This window comes from Styela clava, chromosome 3 (genome assembly GCF_964204865.1).
Source record: "Styela clava chromosome 3, kaStyClav1.hap1.2, whole genome shotgun sequence".
In the NCBI taxonomy this organism is placed as follows: domain Eukaryota; kingdom Metazoa; phylum Chordata; class Ascidiacea; order Stolidobranchia; family Styelidae; genus Styela; species Styela clava.
Genome location: NC_135252.1, coordinates 11,293,141 through 11,310,257, shown reverse-complemented (window position 1 = coordinate 11,310,257; position 17,117 = coordinate 11,293,141). Strand labels below are relative to the sequence as shown.

At 35.4% G+C, this 17,117-nt stretch overlaps 1 protein-coding gene across 3 annotated transcripts; it reads right to left on the bottom strand.

Annotated features, from left to right (window-relative positions):
- Window positions 1–63: 63 nt before the first annotated feature.
- On the bottom strand, window positions 64–12,643 carry LOC120343557 (uncharacterized). Of its 3 annotated transcripts, none has more exons than XM_078111204.1 (7): window positions 10,423–12,643; window positions 3,735–3,837; window positions 2,915–3,047; window positions 2,721–2,798; window positions 2,446–2,578; window positions 1,999–2,096; window positions 64–1,660 (listed from the first exon to the last, which is right to left on the bottom strand). In XM_078111204.1, the coding sequence occupies exons 2-7, from the start codon at window positions 3,820–3,822 to the stop codon at window positions 1,540–1,542; spliced, it is 651 nt and encodes a 216-aa protein (XP_077967330.1). In that variant the 5' UTR covers window positions 3,823–3,837; window positions 10,423–12,643; the 3' UTR covers window positions 64–1,539. The 3 variants fall into 3 exon arrangements, with proteins under 3 accessions (XP_077967330.1, XP_077967328.1, XP_077967331.1); XM_078111202.1 differs by having other exon boundaries at window positions 10,764–12,643; XM_078111205.1 differs by having other exon boundaries at window positions 12,453–12,643.
- Between the last annotated feature and the right edge of the window lie 4,474 nt (window positions 12,644–17,117).

The window sequence follows — 17,117 nt, the reverse complement described above, 5'->3', positions numbered from 1 at the left end:
TTCATTTTGGTTACAAAAATATTCAAGCCTACTTACAAATCATAAGCTTATATATACCTATGATAACGAACTAAACGAAGATGGTTTTGAAACACAAAGCCTGCTACAATCAGACCATGGTTTATAGGGATTGATTGAATATAAGCGTCAATGAAAATACTTACCGTTTCGTATTTTCCGCAAATATATTCCGTGGGTAGAGGACTGAAATTTCCGATACTCGATTTTAGGAAATTCATGTAGAAAACCAAGAATTCGCATGCATGAGAAACGCCGAACAAAAACGGATTTTCTTGGTTTGTTTTTATGTAGAAAGATATTAACTGCGAAGTAGCATTTAGTTCTCCTATCCCTCGCAGGCCCTAACGCAAACAATTTTGACCCCTCTAGTTCATGCACTTCCGAAAAGAATTCGCTGTAATAAGAGAAGTTGCGATACATTAACAGATCATTTGTATGGCTATATTTCCTAAAGATCGTAAAACCATTGTTACCCGTAACTGCATACCGGGCTTTCTACGGTACCGTAGGTAACTTTAGATTTTATCCTTAAATGTTAGCATGTTTTTTGCAATAATTTGTCACCTAAAAACATGATGTCCTTAGGATTTGTGGTTCGCAATCCCCGGACTAGTTAAATGTTTTAGACCTGAACTCAGATCATTGAATGAGAATATTGGCTTGTTTTCATTTACACGCCGCAGCAGTGGATATTTCCCGCACACTTGATCTCACAAAAAATGTCTGCACTTTACACTGTTTACACCATTTGTTTTTGCGAAATTTTTGATACGGATTTTAGTAATATTTTTTGCAAGTTGACGCGTCCAAACGACGACAGCACATTTGCACCCATGTGCAATTGCATCCGTAAACTACACCCAGAACTGTTGCAGCTATATACTTCTGCACCCACCGACATTCGCACCCACATACAGATTACAACCGCAGTATTTGAACTCTGGATATTTGCGCCTACGAACATTTGCACCCATGAACGTTTGAACCCAGAGACATTTGCACCCACGGACATTTGCACCCACGTACATTTGAACTCACGGACATTTGCAACCTGGACATTTGCACCAACGGAAATTTGCACCCGCGTACATTTGCACCCACGGACATTTACACCGACGCACATTTGCATTCGTCTCATTTCTACCCATGCGCAAATGTGTTTGTTAGTTCGCAAATATACGTTCTAATATTACTGGAGTAGGGCACGCAAAACGGGGGAAACTTTTCCTGGAATTAGAACAAAAACATTGGTTTTGAGTCCTAATGTCATCCTTCTCGAGGTGTGGCAAACCAGTTGGAAACCGGTCATTTCAATTTCCACTATACTTTTACACAGTTTTGGTCAGTCTCTTGATTTGAGCAATATTTCTTGAACTACCGTTATCCCTTCGTGACAAGATATTTCCAATCACCAATGAAAATCCAAAGTGATATTTTAATAACAAAATAATGATACATATCAAATTTTGTTAAAATAATACGCCTGTGTCCAGCAAGTAAGATTTGTTGATTTACATCCTACAATTCATCCAGTATGTGTTGATAAGCTTTCAAACTATCAAAAGTTTTTGTCCACAAATCATCTCTTGCGTTTTCTTTTGCTAAACATTGTGTCAGTGTTGGATCGTTTTGAAGAACTCTAAAAACAAAACTGAACTATGAACGCGAGCTTTTGCTTTCAAACTGTATAGCGTAAATATTATTTAATAAAGAAATAACAGGCATTTACTATTATTTTTGAAAATAGATAAATAGACCAAAATGCGCTAACAATAACTAGGAAACAGAAATTGGATGGGGAAAGATGCATATATTTATTAAGCTATCACCATTTCTAGTCGCATTTTAAACACCTTAAACAGTAAAATTTGCGTGCCGTTGAAGATGAAAACGTATTATAAGCTTCAAAAAACTACAACCACACCTTTATATAAATAAAAAAGAATCCAAAATTGATAAAGTTCAAATTCATTTTACCTGTCTTCACAAACAAACTTTACAATCGATGTTTTGTTCTCGTTATTTTCATGCCATTCCAATATATCTTTCTTGTGAGATCTTACAAATCTTTTGCACTGGTCAGCAATAAATAAACTGAACTTTTAATATTTAAAGTATTATAAAATGTTCATTAACAACTTCAAATATTGCGTTGCATAGCATTGCAAAAAATGTTATTTAATTTATTGATGCACTTGAATATCGCCAGTGTACGGCTTTGTATTTAACACAATGCTTTTACACTGTATATATAATTATATAGGCTATTATATAATGTGAAAGGTACAGTTATTGGGTAAGAATCGATTTCCTCGTGATTGTTTGGTCCCATGTCGAACTTGTTGTTGTACACGTTTGACACTGAAAACATTCGGATCGGTATAGTCGACATTATTTGAACTTGTACTTGAATAGGTTACTGACTTGATATTCTAGACGTGACGTTTCGGGATGAACGTAGGTACCGAATTCGTGGTCCATTTTCTCAGCTCTGGCTGGGTCACTACTTGTCAAGGTAAGATGCATAGTATCTTTCAATGTGCTTTTACTTATATATCTGAACAATATTAATACAGGAATTGACAACAAGTAAAATGTAGAGTAGCAACAGACAACATACCGTTTGTCTCAATAACTGAATAAAATTGGTACACGAATGCTATGCTTTTATATCACACGATTAATTAAAATTTTCTCACCGAAATTTTGTTCTATCCTCCTGTGGAATATAATCTTTCATGTTGTTACAGACAGTCGTTATTGCGATCTGAAGCAAACTGTGAAAATATAATATAAAACATGACTAAATCAGTATTTTGAGACCCCTGACTCAGTTCCAGTTCCTAATATTTCAGGCTCAGGAATGGTAGGCATATATATGAAAGATATTCACTCTGATTTCTGAGTTGACGAATCCTTCTTTTTTCTTCTGTTTTCCCTCTTCCTATTTTTCTCGCCTTCTGGGTCAAGTTGTTTCTTGTCGTCCTTGATAATGTTTTCAATTTCTTCTGTCACAACTCTACAAACTTCAAAAATCAGTGGAGAATCAGCCGAAATTTTGTTAAAAACTTGAAGGCACAGGATTTATCAAGGTTTTCACCCCGACCTTAAGATTAAAGATCAGAATTCCTATGCAAATATAAGTATCGTAATGTTTGTTTTAAGTTATTGGTTTACCTCAATCAATCAATTAATCATACCTGCGCTTGTTGACGACGTTTTGGCTAAAATTGTAAGGTTTCCCCTTATATATTGTATAAACAAATTATACAGAAATTTAGTTACATTTTGTAACGCATATAACTTGAGCTATATTTCTATAATCACCGCTCCAAAACGAAAATGTTAATATTCGCCACGTGCGAAAAGAGAAAAAGCAATACTGATTTAGATATTGTTGTTATTAACACTACAGAAATACGTTCTTGTATGATTCCTAATACTGTGTAAAAATGACGGAAAAGTTGTTGTTGAAATAAAATGTTGTTTTATTTGAAATAATACTAAGTCTCTGCATGGTTACTTATAAAATCCATATCACAACGCTTATATACAAACTTTATGATTAACCTTTCGTACTTCCACATCTGTTGCGGCTGTGCAGCGCTTTTGCGAGCTGCGCACCGATTACAGAACCTTAGGTTGCAACATTATCTTTTTCGAGAAATGAATGACCCTATATGAATTCAATGAAAAACAGTGAAGTATAATACCGTGGCAGTCTAGAGGCATTTTCTTGTTGTTGTACGGGACACCGGGAGGTCGATTAGTATGCTTCACCTTAGTCCTATTCTTTTTCATCAATGTTCCATTCCCCTGAATCAAGAATCGGATTTTCATCTACAGCATTTCACTAATTTAAATTTTGCAATCTAGCGATCAACGATCATCTTATTAAATTATCATTATGGTAGAAGTAAGTGAGTCGATAATATAAAATTATAAATGATATATGAATGACCATCCAAATGTGATTGGAAGGTTTATAGTAACTTGGTTTGGCAAACATAATAACCACGTGTGTCTTGTTGTGTTATCGTTACGAGTAGAAGCCAACCCGTTTCGCGTTTCAAACCAGATGCGTAAACCTGTTTTAATGGATTTACAATTCGATAACTCGTAAGAGAGTAAAATATTCTAGCTACTCATTGTATACACCTCGTGACTCTATACAGTTTGATAAGAACAACAACCTCCTTTTCTGCAGCCCATACGAAATTCGTTACGTACCTTACTATTGAAGAATATCACTACTACGAACAACAAAAGTAACACTTTTTTCAAATATAAAATGTCCATAACCCAATCTTCTAGCACAGAATATATAATTTACGTGGACTGCTTGATATATATTTTGCGAACAGGTGCAACGGTTCCCACGTTACATATTTTAAACGTCAGCGACGTAAGTGAATTTTCTTCGGATGAATGAGGGCGCTCAAGTTCTCCGTTTAATATAAGCGTATAATCGGACTTTGTTTTATACTTTTTATTGGATGCCAAACGGCCATACGATAGTAAAAATGTGAGTGTATATATATATATATATATATATATATATATGCAAAAATTGTGGCATACAATGAGCTTTAAAAATAAAATAATCATCAACGCAACGTTCAAAGAAGTTTCGCAATATGTTTACCTTGGTATTGTCTTTCGCTTCCACATGTAGAACATGCGTTTAAAGTAAATAATTTGATAAGATTATGCTTTACTTTTATGCAACTGCCATTAAAACATAACAAGCGACAACGGTACACATTTGATTTTTTTCGTAGACCAGACAAAAACATATTTATTTGATCTTCATATTTTTGATACTCTAAGTGACATTGACTATATCCAATAACGAATTCTTTCTGGTATACTGAATTATAAGATAATAATCATTTATCTTATAATACAAGCCGGAAGGCGCCCAGGATCTCCGCTGATTCATTAGGCGGTCGGCATTCCTATAAACCGTTACCATCGACGCGAAATTGCACTCTACCGGGAATCCGAAACCGCCAGTTCATTTGTACGCTGTGCGTCTCGTCGTATCCTTTTCGTGAATCGTGAGCGGAATACTGCGACTCATAATTAATCATTCCTAAGGATTCCCCAGTTCATAAATTGAGGAGATGAAAAATGGCTTGATTTACTCCTGCGGGGGTAGCGATCTCAAAATTTGATTTTCGAGGTAGTTTACGAGATAAGGGCGACAAATTGTGAAAACACTACGTTGTCATTTACGATAATGCCATGAAAACGAAACATCAATTCGGACTTTTGGTGAAACGCACATAACTGGGGTCGGAAATTTCATCCAGATCGGTCCTGTCGTTCAGACGCCAGAGCTAAACAAACAAACAAATGGAACAACGCAGTTGAACGTGGATACTAATGTCCACGGGTTCAAATGTTGCGGGTGCACATGTTCGCGGTTGCGAATGCCCTGGATAAAAACGTCCGTGGGTGCAAATGTCCATGGGGCAATCTGTATGGGGTTGCTAAAATCGGCGGGTGCAAAAGTATATAAGTGAAAATGTACGTGGGTGCAAAGATAATGCAAGCGTCCAAACGTTTTCAAATCATCAATTTTTTAAAATACAATTCAGGTGCACTTAAAAACACTGACTAATAATTCAACTAGCCATGTTTATTCGGCTTTTATATTACTGCAACTAAATCTGTTGTATTTCGCAGATAAAATGAGAGATTCAATGCACAGTATATTCAAGTTATACATGTATTTGATCATATAGCTAAACACACTCAGAACTGCCAAAATGAGTCGGCGTTTACAAACATGCCGACAATCCGTCGAATGATAACGGTGTACGAGTGCTGCTATGATTTCCCATTAAACGTCTATTTGAGTAGCCGTAGCATCGAAATAAACAAGGCATGGTTGTGAAAATATTCATTTTCTTCAGTCAACAGCATTCATATGCCAAAAGTTTTCCCTGAAGGTTTTCCCTCGTAGCTGTTTCCCCAATCTAAATAAGTACATTTCGTGTCTTTAACATTATCAACATACCCTAGTCGAGCAGTGATAACTTTTATTGTGGTCCAATTGCAGAATTGACGCGCTCTTACGTTTGATTATAATAGTTGGAAAATAGTTATTTAATCGCGACTGCCAAAAAGCTTAGAAAGTTGGAAAACACATTGGTAGCGACGAGCCAACGAACACGCGAGTTTAAAACACCGTCGCCCCTTTTCATTCATTTATTTTTATTATTGGATATTTATAAAATAAAATGATATTGAAATAAACATTAGTAATCAGCAATACAGACATAAAAAAAATTTTTCATAGTTTATGTACATATTGCAGTTTTAATTTAATTATATATGCTACTGTAGCGTACCGGCAATGTATGAAATAATTATCCAGGTTCAGAATATCCTCTAATATGATCTGACGTCAAGTTTTCTCTCAATAGTCCAAGTCTTTATGCTATTTTATGTCATTTATTAACAACTCGAACAGTAAACGATCCAAAACAACCAAACACTCCCCAAAGGAACGAAAAGCATAAAATAAAAATAACAGATACCAGGCAGTAAAATGCAAGAAAGACCACATACACAACAAAAACACTGACCAACCCTGAAATCCAAGACAACTCTGAATAAAAAAACCAAATGACTCCTAGAATCTGGTACAATGAACTAGCTACTGCAATTTGCAAAACAGGCCGAAAGTAACTTATGACAGGCATTTAAAAAGACTATGAACAATTCTATAGGTGCACAACATTTGAACAATACTGATGAAAGCTAATTCCACGATAAAACTGAAAATACAACACTACGGTAAATGAACTGTAATGGCACTGTACTGGTAAAAACAATAACATGGTCCCTACGTCAGCCCACTGTCCAGCACAAAACATCCGACAGTCACACAACACAGACAAACATCCCTGAAGACCAGCGGCATTCACACAGACATTCAAAACCCACCAATCAAACCGAAACACTCAGACGACTGCCCTCTGTCACACACAGCATACACCAACAGACCACGCTGCCCCCGAGAACCGATCGACCGTGTCGCAGCATTGATACCTTAACAATGGATCAAAATGACCATTGTCTTACCATTGTTATGCTGCAGATAGTTAACGCTTGACTGATCTTCTGTTCCGACGCATTTCTTGTCGGCGAATGCATGGAAACTAATGGATGAAGTGACAACCATACTTTGTAAAAATCTAATGTTTTGAAGCACGATACGTGGAATATTTGATAGTAATAGAAAGTTTGACATTCAGCTCAATGATTTAGCTAATGAGGATCTTGATAATAATCGGTGATCGTAAAAATCTATTGCTTTTCAGAGGTTGGATATCCCAACAATTTCCGTATCAAAAGCTTGCGAAATACTTATCTTAAGCATGATTAACCTAAATTTGTCATATTATCCCGGCACAAAATGTCATAATAAAGGGTCGATTAGACACACGTTACAATACACACTTTCGGTGGCACAGCCAAGATTTTCAAAGGGGTGGGAAGATCAAAATTTGGAAATTTCCATGAAATGGGTCCTGAAACATTCGCCGAATTACGCCACTCGTAAAAATAGTCGGATCTTTTCAAATCGTCAACATACGGAAGGTCGAAAACTTAAATACCACGTGTAGTGTAATTTGAGATTAATTTAATGTAGTGCTTGAATCAGGGATGTCCAATTCGAATGTAATATTTGAATATCGCGACATTCGAATATCGTTTTTTCGAGTTTATAAGCGCACATATCCTAGCGCCGCGGTCCATGTTCCGATTAAAAACATTTTACAAATGCTTCATTTTTATCGTAATCGAAGGCAGCCGTGTACGCAAGGCAATAAATTACAGCCACATGGAAAGATTTCAATTAGCGCTGACTTGAATTGGTTATAACACGTCGGAGATTTACGAATAATATACGAAATTATTATCGTACATTTAAAATTTAGTCGAGATAGTTTGTGCGGCATCGACAATAATTCTAAAAGGAAATTGTGTCGCAATTTATCGTTTTCATCCTCAATTTCGATAGTGACCGTACATTACGGGAAAATTTTCATTCCCTGCAATTCAGAGCGTGTGGAATAGCTCTTAAATATTATTCAGTATCTATTGCGAATTTTATCGTTTTCCCGACGTCGTTGATGACAATCAAAAATAAAACCATAACTACCGGCATGAAATATTTATAACAGCACTGAATCGAATAATAAAACACGATTTCCGGTCTTAATTCACCATCATTGACGGATGGAAATTCAGGAATCGGATTCACTTATTTGATGGCGCCCCAGAAGTATATGCACCAAGATTGTGGACACCGGAACGTAGTATGTGTACCAGGTTCGAGTTCAGCCACAATTTTATTACAATTTCCCTCATTTTTGTTCTATTATGCGTTACGGGACTAGCCAAGTGACTCCCGTAGTATTTGTACCTGAAATTATGGCCCAACCCTAACCTGGTACACATACCACGTTCCGGTGTCCGCCATCTTGGTACACATACTTCGGGAGTACCCATTTGATTATGAAAATGATCGCGTAATATTATTTGCGTTTTTTTTTTGGATTAACGAATGGTTTAGTGAGCAAAATGAAATAATAATAAAAAACTCAGATCGCCATCCTCTCGCTCTCCACGGTCTACCGTTCGAAGTTTTTATTGGTTATTTCTCTATTCTTTCTATGTGTACATTTTCTATTTATTATGTGGTAATTTAATTCTAACATGTTATATGTTATGTTACGTCGGAGTTTTGTGTAGGCTTAGAACGAATTAAGGCATTTATATGAAAACTGCGTCCTTACTTACAGAATTTTCTACTTAAGATGGGGCTTCTAAAACGAATTCATTTGGTAGGTAGAGTTTCTAATGTATTGACAGCCAGTTATGAATATATTCATAATATATCGTTTTTAAAAAAAAATCCCAAGATCTACGATAAAATCCCAAAGTCTACCCAAATTTATATTGGTACTCCGCTCTGCCACTCCTATTAATTTTCAAGAAAAATCCTTAGGTCTCGGATAAAATATCAAAAAACTACGATTTATTTCAGTACATTAAATATTGACTGAATATGCATTAGGCCACATTATTTATCCTATATTCCATAATAACCAGAGTAAAAGTTGCATGTGGCCCCGACGATAGTTTCAGAATGCCTTAAAACAGGGATGTGCAAACTGCCGCTCGATTAGAAAATTTGTAGGGCTCGCGGAGAAGCGCGAATTTTGAATGGTGCTGCCATTAAATTTTGAATGTTGTTTTAGATCATTTAATTTGGTGCATGCAAGCAATTTTAATCTTTCTCTCTTTCACAAAGCCTATATTAATAACTGAGTGCCACCCACGGTCATATTACTAAAACAAGCTAACAAAATAATATGTCACCAGCTTAAAGAAACTAAAGATATTTTTCGTTTCATTTTATATATGTTACAATACGGAACAAAACAACTTATTGAACAAGATGCTTACAATAATATTCTGAAATGGGTTGAGTTTGCAGCGGGAAATTAAGCGAGAATAAATAACGACATGAAGGCGCTCAGATCCCAACGTTACGGATCACACTAATATAACAAAATCGGCTGATATAACAAAATGCAATCACACGCAATTCAGACATTTCCACAATCCTCACAAATTGTTCAGAAACCACCCTCTGGTCGCATATCCCACTTTGGATTTAATATACGATGTCACGCACATGTTCGCACTTGTGGCCAATTATAAATTTGTCCGAATAAAGCATATAATTTCTTTTTCAACAGTGTGTATGAATACGGCCGTATAAACATATTTACCATTAAATTTTTCTGGTATAATACCCCATTTCACGAGATTTCAGGCTTTAATTCCAGGCGGCTCCGCCATAAGAAAAGCATTGTTTACGCCTCCCGGAATATGATTTTACAGAAGATCATTCAAGCGTGTTACGTCTGTGGCGATGACAATGAGTTTTCTATCCATTGTTAAGTCATCAATGGTCGCAGCGTCTAAACTGCTAGAATACCAAATATGGAAACGATATCACATGACGTCATTTAACAGGCAAAACAAGGGTCGTCACACTACAAAAAACAAGAAATAAAATAAAGAAAATCTCACAAATTTTTATATATACTTGTATACCATATAAAAATAACAATTGAACAAATAAGGGAAAAAAAAGTTTATAGCAAAATATACAACCAATTCACGATTGTATAAACAAATTCAATTTTTTCTTTTAATTGATATTTAGTTCTCATTCACCAATATCATAAATAATTTAATAAAAAACATCAAAGGTTGGTTTATCCTTAGGATCCGGCATCTATATATATATAAACAAGAGAGCAACGCTCAAATATATCAACACGTGGCCCAGAGCGAAGCAGTTCTTACCTTTGACGTTACCGGTACCGTATCCTCAACAACTTCCGAGTTCAGAGTCGCAAGAATTTTCACAGTCAGCCGTCACGCTTGGCGGATTAAAAACCGTGTTCCCATAATTAAAATGTAATACAGCGCAATTTTGGAAGAAATATTAGATCTCATAGGATTCATGGAAAAATTTAGGATTAAATAAAAGTAATAGCCTTCAGGGGAAAAAAAATAATTTTTAACCACTGATAATTTCAAATTGGTCCAGTATTCAAAGAGGAAAGCGATTTTATCGAGACGAAGAAGAAAAATGTCAACAAGAACAACAACATAATATCAAAACAATCGATAGGTCCACTCACTTGTCCAATAAAAGAAAGCGGCAGATAATAGTACACAGACGATAATTTGTATATCAGGAATGTCATCAGAACCCATAAAGTTTCTTCAGTGGTTTTCTTATAAACAATCTACTAATCAGTCAATCACTGATCTCAGACCAAAATTTAAGGGTTACCTCACAATAATAAAATGAATGCGATGCAATGAATGCACATCGTCATAATTGACCATTTGACAATGGCGTTCTTTGTGATGTCACAGATGGACAGTTGTAGTTATTCGTCGAAATTACCTTGGGACTCAAATTCGCTTCAATGGCCGTTTCTATTTTCGGGTCAACATTTTCTCGCCTGTCAAGCTCCATAATGCCCGCCTGCTCAGCTCCGAGCTGCGCTAGAAGACCAAATGACGTTGTAGGATTGTTGCGGTGGCATTATACTCCGTCAAATCGGCGTATCACTATAAAAGTTTCCAAAAAGATGACCAAAAATGGTTCTACGTTGTGTTTGTGGCCAAATTTAACGCATTAGATAGTTTTTTATTTTGAATTGCGTTATATATTTAGGTAGCATATAGCTCAAAGTTCAAAATCCACCCTTCGGCTTTATTCTAGCCCTTATAACAGCTGACTCATTGGATTCGATACAACAACACGACAAAAATTTCCCATAAGACTCCATTGTTTCGCGTTTTCCCAATATGGCACAAGATGGCGTCCATGAACCTGTTTAACATTAGGCAAGTTGGTTGCCGGCCCTTCAACAGGGGTGATAACTTTTTTGTGGCAAATTCAGACTTGACTATTAGACACAATCTTGACTGGAACAAAAAAATTCAACCATGGAGGTTGTATTCAGGTCTCATCTGTACAGTTATTGTTACAATAATGTGATCGAGGCAAATGATACCAAATCTTACCATTATACTATACCATCTATTTTAGTATTTATTCTTTGTAATGGAATTTCGTTCGGAATATATTTTTATGTCTTCTCGGAAGAACTTTTTCGCTTGATTCCTGGTTTCATTATCAATTTAAACTATCCCTGAAATCAGATCCAATTATGTATGTAGTAGTAATCATCACAAGAATATAATACAAATATGTTATGCATGCTTCAGGTGGATATAAAAATATAAGGAATATTAATTAAGTATTTTTAGCTTTGTCTCAACCGTAAAACATTTCAGAACATTCTCAAATACAAATATATACTGAAATCTCTACTCTAATCATTTGAATGACGAACGAATATAAAAGCGTGAATCAAAGCTTTCCCCAAAACCCGTCTTAAATGAAAAGACCAGTGCGCAAGCTAATGTTATCTAATATGAATGCTCTGAATAATTAATATACATTGTAATATTAGGCTTAAATGTATACAGTCTGATATGAGTATTACTTATAAATAGTTTGAGTAAGATAAGCTTGAAATATTTTTCCCAACCTGGTAAATGTAAACTACAAATTAGCTTTCTTATTCTTAATCTATGATCAAATTGATATGATACCAGCTTCTTACAGCCTAATTCTTGTATACATTCCTCAGTTATCGAGTAGTATCTGTTTCTCTGCGATCATGACTCATATCAGCATATATATACTGAACAAAAAACATTAATTCCCCAAAAAGGCACAAGGTGTCGATAAGTTTGAAACAAATCTTATGGTACTATTGTTTTAAAGTAACTTAACCGTCATTACAAACCTGTTATATGCAATAAAACTATGACTAATCCACTTCCAACAACATTCAGACATTGCGTCCCCGAATCACCTCTCTGTATGAATCCACTTTTTAAACTGCACTTCCAGGCAACAATTTTCAAAGTATTTACTTTTCAGACAGTCAAACATGATTTCATACTATTAGGGTTTCCTGTAACTTGAAGATCTTTACCAGCCTGTTGAAAGCCATGAAAAAAAAAAAAATACAAAATCAAGTATGGCTCCATATACAGATATACCATGTTCCCCCCAAAATAGGACTGGGTCTTATTTCAATTTTCTTCCGAAAAATAACACTAGGGCTTATTTTCGGGGGATGTCTTATATTTTTATTTATTAAAAAACAAGATTAAAAATTACGAGATTTTCAAATATACAAACTATGAAAACTTATAACCATTTACTTATGAATAACACGTTCTTATTCAAAACAACTGCAGAACATAGATTATTATCAATCATTTAAAACGTGTAAGGGGGATAAAAAAAATCTCGCGGTATTGACTTGGTCTTATTTTATGGGGAAGGCTTATATTAAAATTATTTTTAAAATTCGTGCTAGGTCTTTTTTTCGGGTAAACACAGTAGCACTATGGCTAATGTCTCGTGTTTTTTATGTAGTACTTCCAAGCAATATTTTTTCTCTTAAATATATATTATATAAATATATTTCGATTCTTTATACTATTAAGGTTTGCTTGCACCTTCGAGATCTTTTCTAACCTGTTGGACACACAAAAGATAGGACTAATCCACTTTTCATAACAGAAATTGAGTGTGGCTCCATTTTCTATCCTGTACTTCCAGGCAAGAAATTCTCAGTTAAATGCTATTCAAACATACTCTTTTCACAAATGAGGTTTGCCTGTACCTTTAAGATCATTACTAATCTGTTAAACACACAAAAAATAAGACTAATCCACACCTCATAACAGAATTTGAGTGTGGCTCCATATTACTGAACTGCTCAAGTCTGTGGCTCCATTTTCTATCCTGTATTTCCAGGCAATAAATTCTCCGTTAAATGTGATTCAAGCGTATTCTTTTTGCTAATAAGGTTTGCCTGTACCTTCAAGATCATTACTAATCTGTTAAACACACAAAAAATAGGACGAATCCACTTCTCAAAACGAATTTGAGTGTGGCTCCATACTAATGAACTGCTCAAGTCTGTGGCTCCATTTTCTATCCTGTATTTCCAGGCAATAAATTCTCCGTTAAATGTGATCCAAGCGTATTCTTTTCACTAATAAGGTTTGCCTGTACCTTCAAGATCATTACTAACCTGTTGACACATACAAAAAATAGGACTAATCCACTTCTTAAAACGAATTTGAGTGTGGCTCCATATTACTGAACTGCTCAAGTCTGTGGCTCCATTTTCTATCCTATATTTCCAGGCAATAAATTCTCAGTTGAATGTGATTCAAGCGTTTCCTTTTCATTAATAAGGTGTGCCTGTACCTTCAAGATCATTACTAACCTGTTAAACACACAAAAAATAAGACTAATCCACTTCTCGAAACGAATTTGAGTGTGGCTCCATATTACTGAACTCAAGTCTGTGGCTCCATTTTCTATCCTATATTTCCAGGCTATAAATTCTCAGTTGAATGTGATTCAAGCGTTTCCTTTTTATTAATAAGGTTTGCCTGTACCTTCAAGATCATTACTAACCTGTTAAACACACAAAAAAATAGGTCTAATCCACTTCTTAAAACGAATTTGAGTGTGGCTCCATATTACTGAACTGCTCAAGTCTGTGGCTCCATTTTCTATCCTATATTTCCAGGCAATAAATTCTCAGTTGAATGTGATTCAAGCGTTTCCTTTTCATTAATAAGGTTTGCCTGTACCTTCAAGATCATTACTAACCTGTTGACACATACAAAAAATAAGACTAATCCACTTCTCGAAACGAATTTGAGTGTGGCTCCATATTACTGAACTCAAGTCTGTGGCTCCGTTTTCTATCCTATATTTCCAGGCAATAAATTTTCAGTTGAATGTGATTCAAGCGTTTCCTTTTCATTAATAAGGTTTGCCTGTACCTTCAAGATCATTACTAACCTCTTAAACACACAAAAAATAAGACTAATCCACTTCTCGAAACGAATTTGAGTGTGGCTCCATATTACTGAACTCAAGTCTGTGGCTCCATTTTATATCCTGTATTTCCAGGCAATAAATTCTCGGTTAAATGTGATTCAAGCGTATTCTTTCCACAAAGAGGGTTTGTCTGTACCTTCAAGATCATTACTAACCTGTTGAACACAAAAAAAATAAGACTAATCCACTTTTCATAACAGAATTTGAGTGTGGCTCCATATTCAGATATTACTGCATATCACCATGGCCTGGCCTGGCCCCAATTTCTCCGTGGCCTGGCCCCAATTTCTCCGTGGCCTGGCCCCATTTCAGTGGCCCGGCCCCAGGGCCACAAAAAAGTGATCACTCCCACTCCGGCCCTTGCCCGTACCTACTGCGGAACGATGGGCAGATAGGGCTGACGTTACAGTTAAATACTGTTTTTTTTTTTAAGATCAAAAATTTATTTATTTTCACAAAACTGTTTTGAATCCACAATGCGAAACCCTAAAATTTTTTTTTTTGAGACAAAAAACAGTAAAAGCGGTTAGTAGTAGGAGTAGCATTGTCAACTAACGAAAACTTGATTATATGATTATTATATCGTGACCTTCGAATATAGTTTTTTGGTTTTAATAAGAATATCAAATACGGTATCGCGCACGTATTCTTGCGCCACCGCTCTTTGATTTCAAAATTTATAACAAAAATTAGCCCAGTCAAAAAGTACGGGTACCGGTACAGCTAGGTATGCAGTAATGCAGGTATGTGTGCTGTTAGAAAGTGTAACAGTTTTTAGGATCGGCTCAAATCAGTATATAAGAAAATGCGAATTTTTAAATTTACTGTTCTAGGGCCATTTCGGGGGGTCTGAATCTTTCAAATATTTTTTGAATTTAGAGAACATAGGCCTAAGTGGTGAGGGGGAAATGATCACGTGATTAACGTGTTAAGAAGTGAAGAAAAACAGGCCATAATGTTATACAGTTCAGGTTGATACTGTTGCTAGACCAATAGCAGAATAGTATTGTAATTTCCGAATTAATTTGAACTAGCGCAATAGCGTAACAAGAACAGGCTATCTGCAGTATCTGAATATTGAATTATGGAATTGGATTTTAATGTACAGAAAATGTTGATTGAAAATTATATTAAACAAGTAGGCTAACTAGAATAATTAGACTTTGTAATTCTGTAATTATTTGGACAGTGAAATATTGGCTGATGAACTTGATTAGCCTATGCTGTGGGCCTGTGGCATAACTTTATTAAAATAAAACACCTAGTTTAGACAGTTAAATGCTTTACCAAAAAATGTATTCCTGAATTTGGAAGAAGTTGAGAACAATTTCTGAAGTTTACGTTTGTTATATAGAAGCTATCACTAACTTGCCCTGACTTAGTTACTGCAGGACTGCCTGGAACACAATATATATTACTGTATTAGATTAGGCAAATAAATAAAAATTTTACCGTTCCTTATTTTTTAGTAGATTGACAAAAATCTTCTGATATGGTAGACAGAGATCTACTCAATTTATTTATTATAAAAAATTTGAAAATAGATAAATTAATTAATTCTTTATATAAAATTATTGTATAATAAATGTGAATAGATAGGCATGTTTACCTGAAATAAATTTAAACAAAAGGCATGAGTTAATGCTGTTTACTTTCTTCATAGTTCTATTTATCTATTTTTGAATAATATTAACAGGAAATTATAGGCTGGGAATATTGCATAAGTCATATAAATGTTTATAAGGTATTTGCAGATGACACATCACTCATGCTTGAGTGATTGTCATCTGTAGCTGCAGGTTTGAAATTAATAGAATTAGTTCATTTCAACACATTGTAAATATAACAGCATGAATGGACAGTTATATTTCCTTTCAATGAATTATTCGAGTTATCATAGGATTTTCAAACTCATAGGCCTCTTATGAGACAAACTCATTATACTCTTCCTTCAACGCAGTTTTTGTGTGCTGGTAAATAAAGAAAAATACTAAGCTACAGAAAATGATACACCTGAAGTATGTGTACCAGGTTAGGGTTAGGACAAAACTTTGTTCAGATTTTTCACATTATAGTTCTATTATAAGTTCGGGGAGGGGGTACGATTTAGGTAGGAACTACATATTTGTTAGTCTTCATTATTTCATCCCATTACACAACTTGATGGGCCGCGGCCCATAGCCTGATGGGCCGAGGCCCGTTTCGATGGGCCGTGGCCCCGGCCCATGGGCCGTAGAAGAGTCACCACTCCCACTCCAAAGTATTGAACTAATTCACTTAGTTTGGCGGTCTGGAAACCACTGATCTAAAGGGTGTCTGTCCACTTTCAAGCAATCCATCAGAAGTGTCCACTCCTACAGTGTTTGAATGGTTGAAACCACTGATATTAGCCTTGCATGGGTATGTCCCATTTAGGCAAAACACAAAATGTAACCAGTAGTGCCTCTTTATCGTAGGTTTTACATTCAATAACCTTAGGCTATGTCAATACTATAGTATAAAGCAGCAATTCCCAAACTTTTTGTTCATGCGGCAC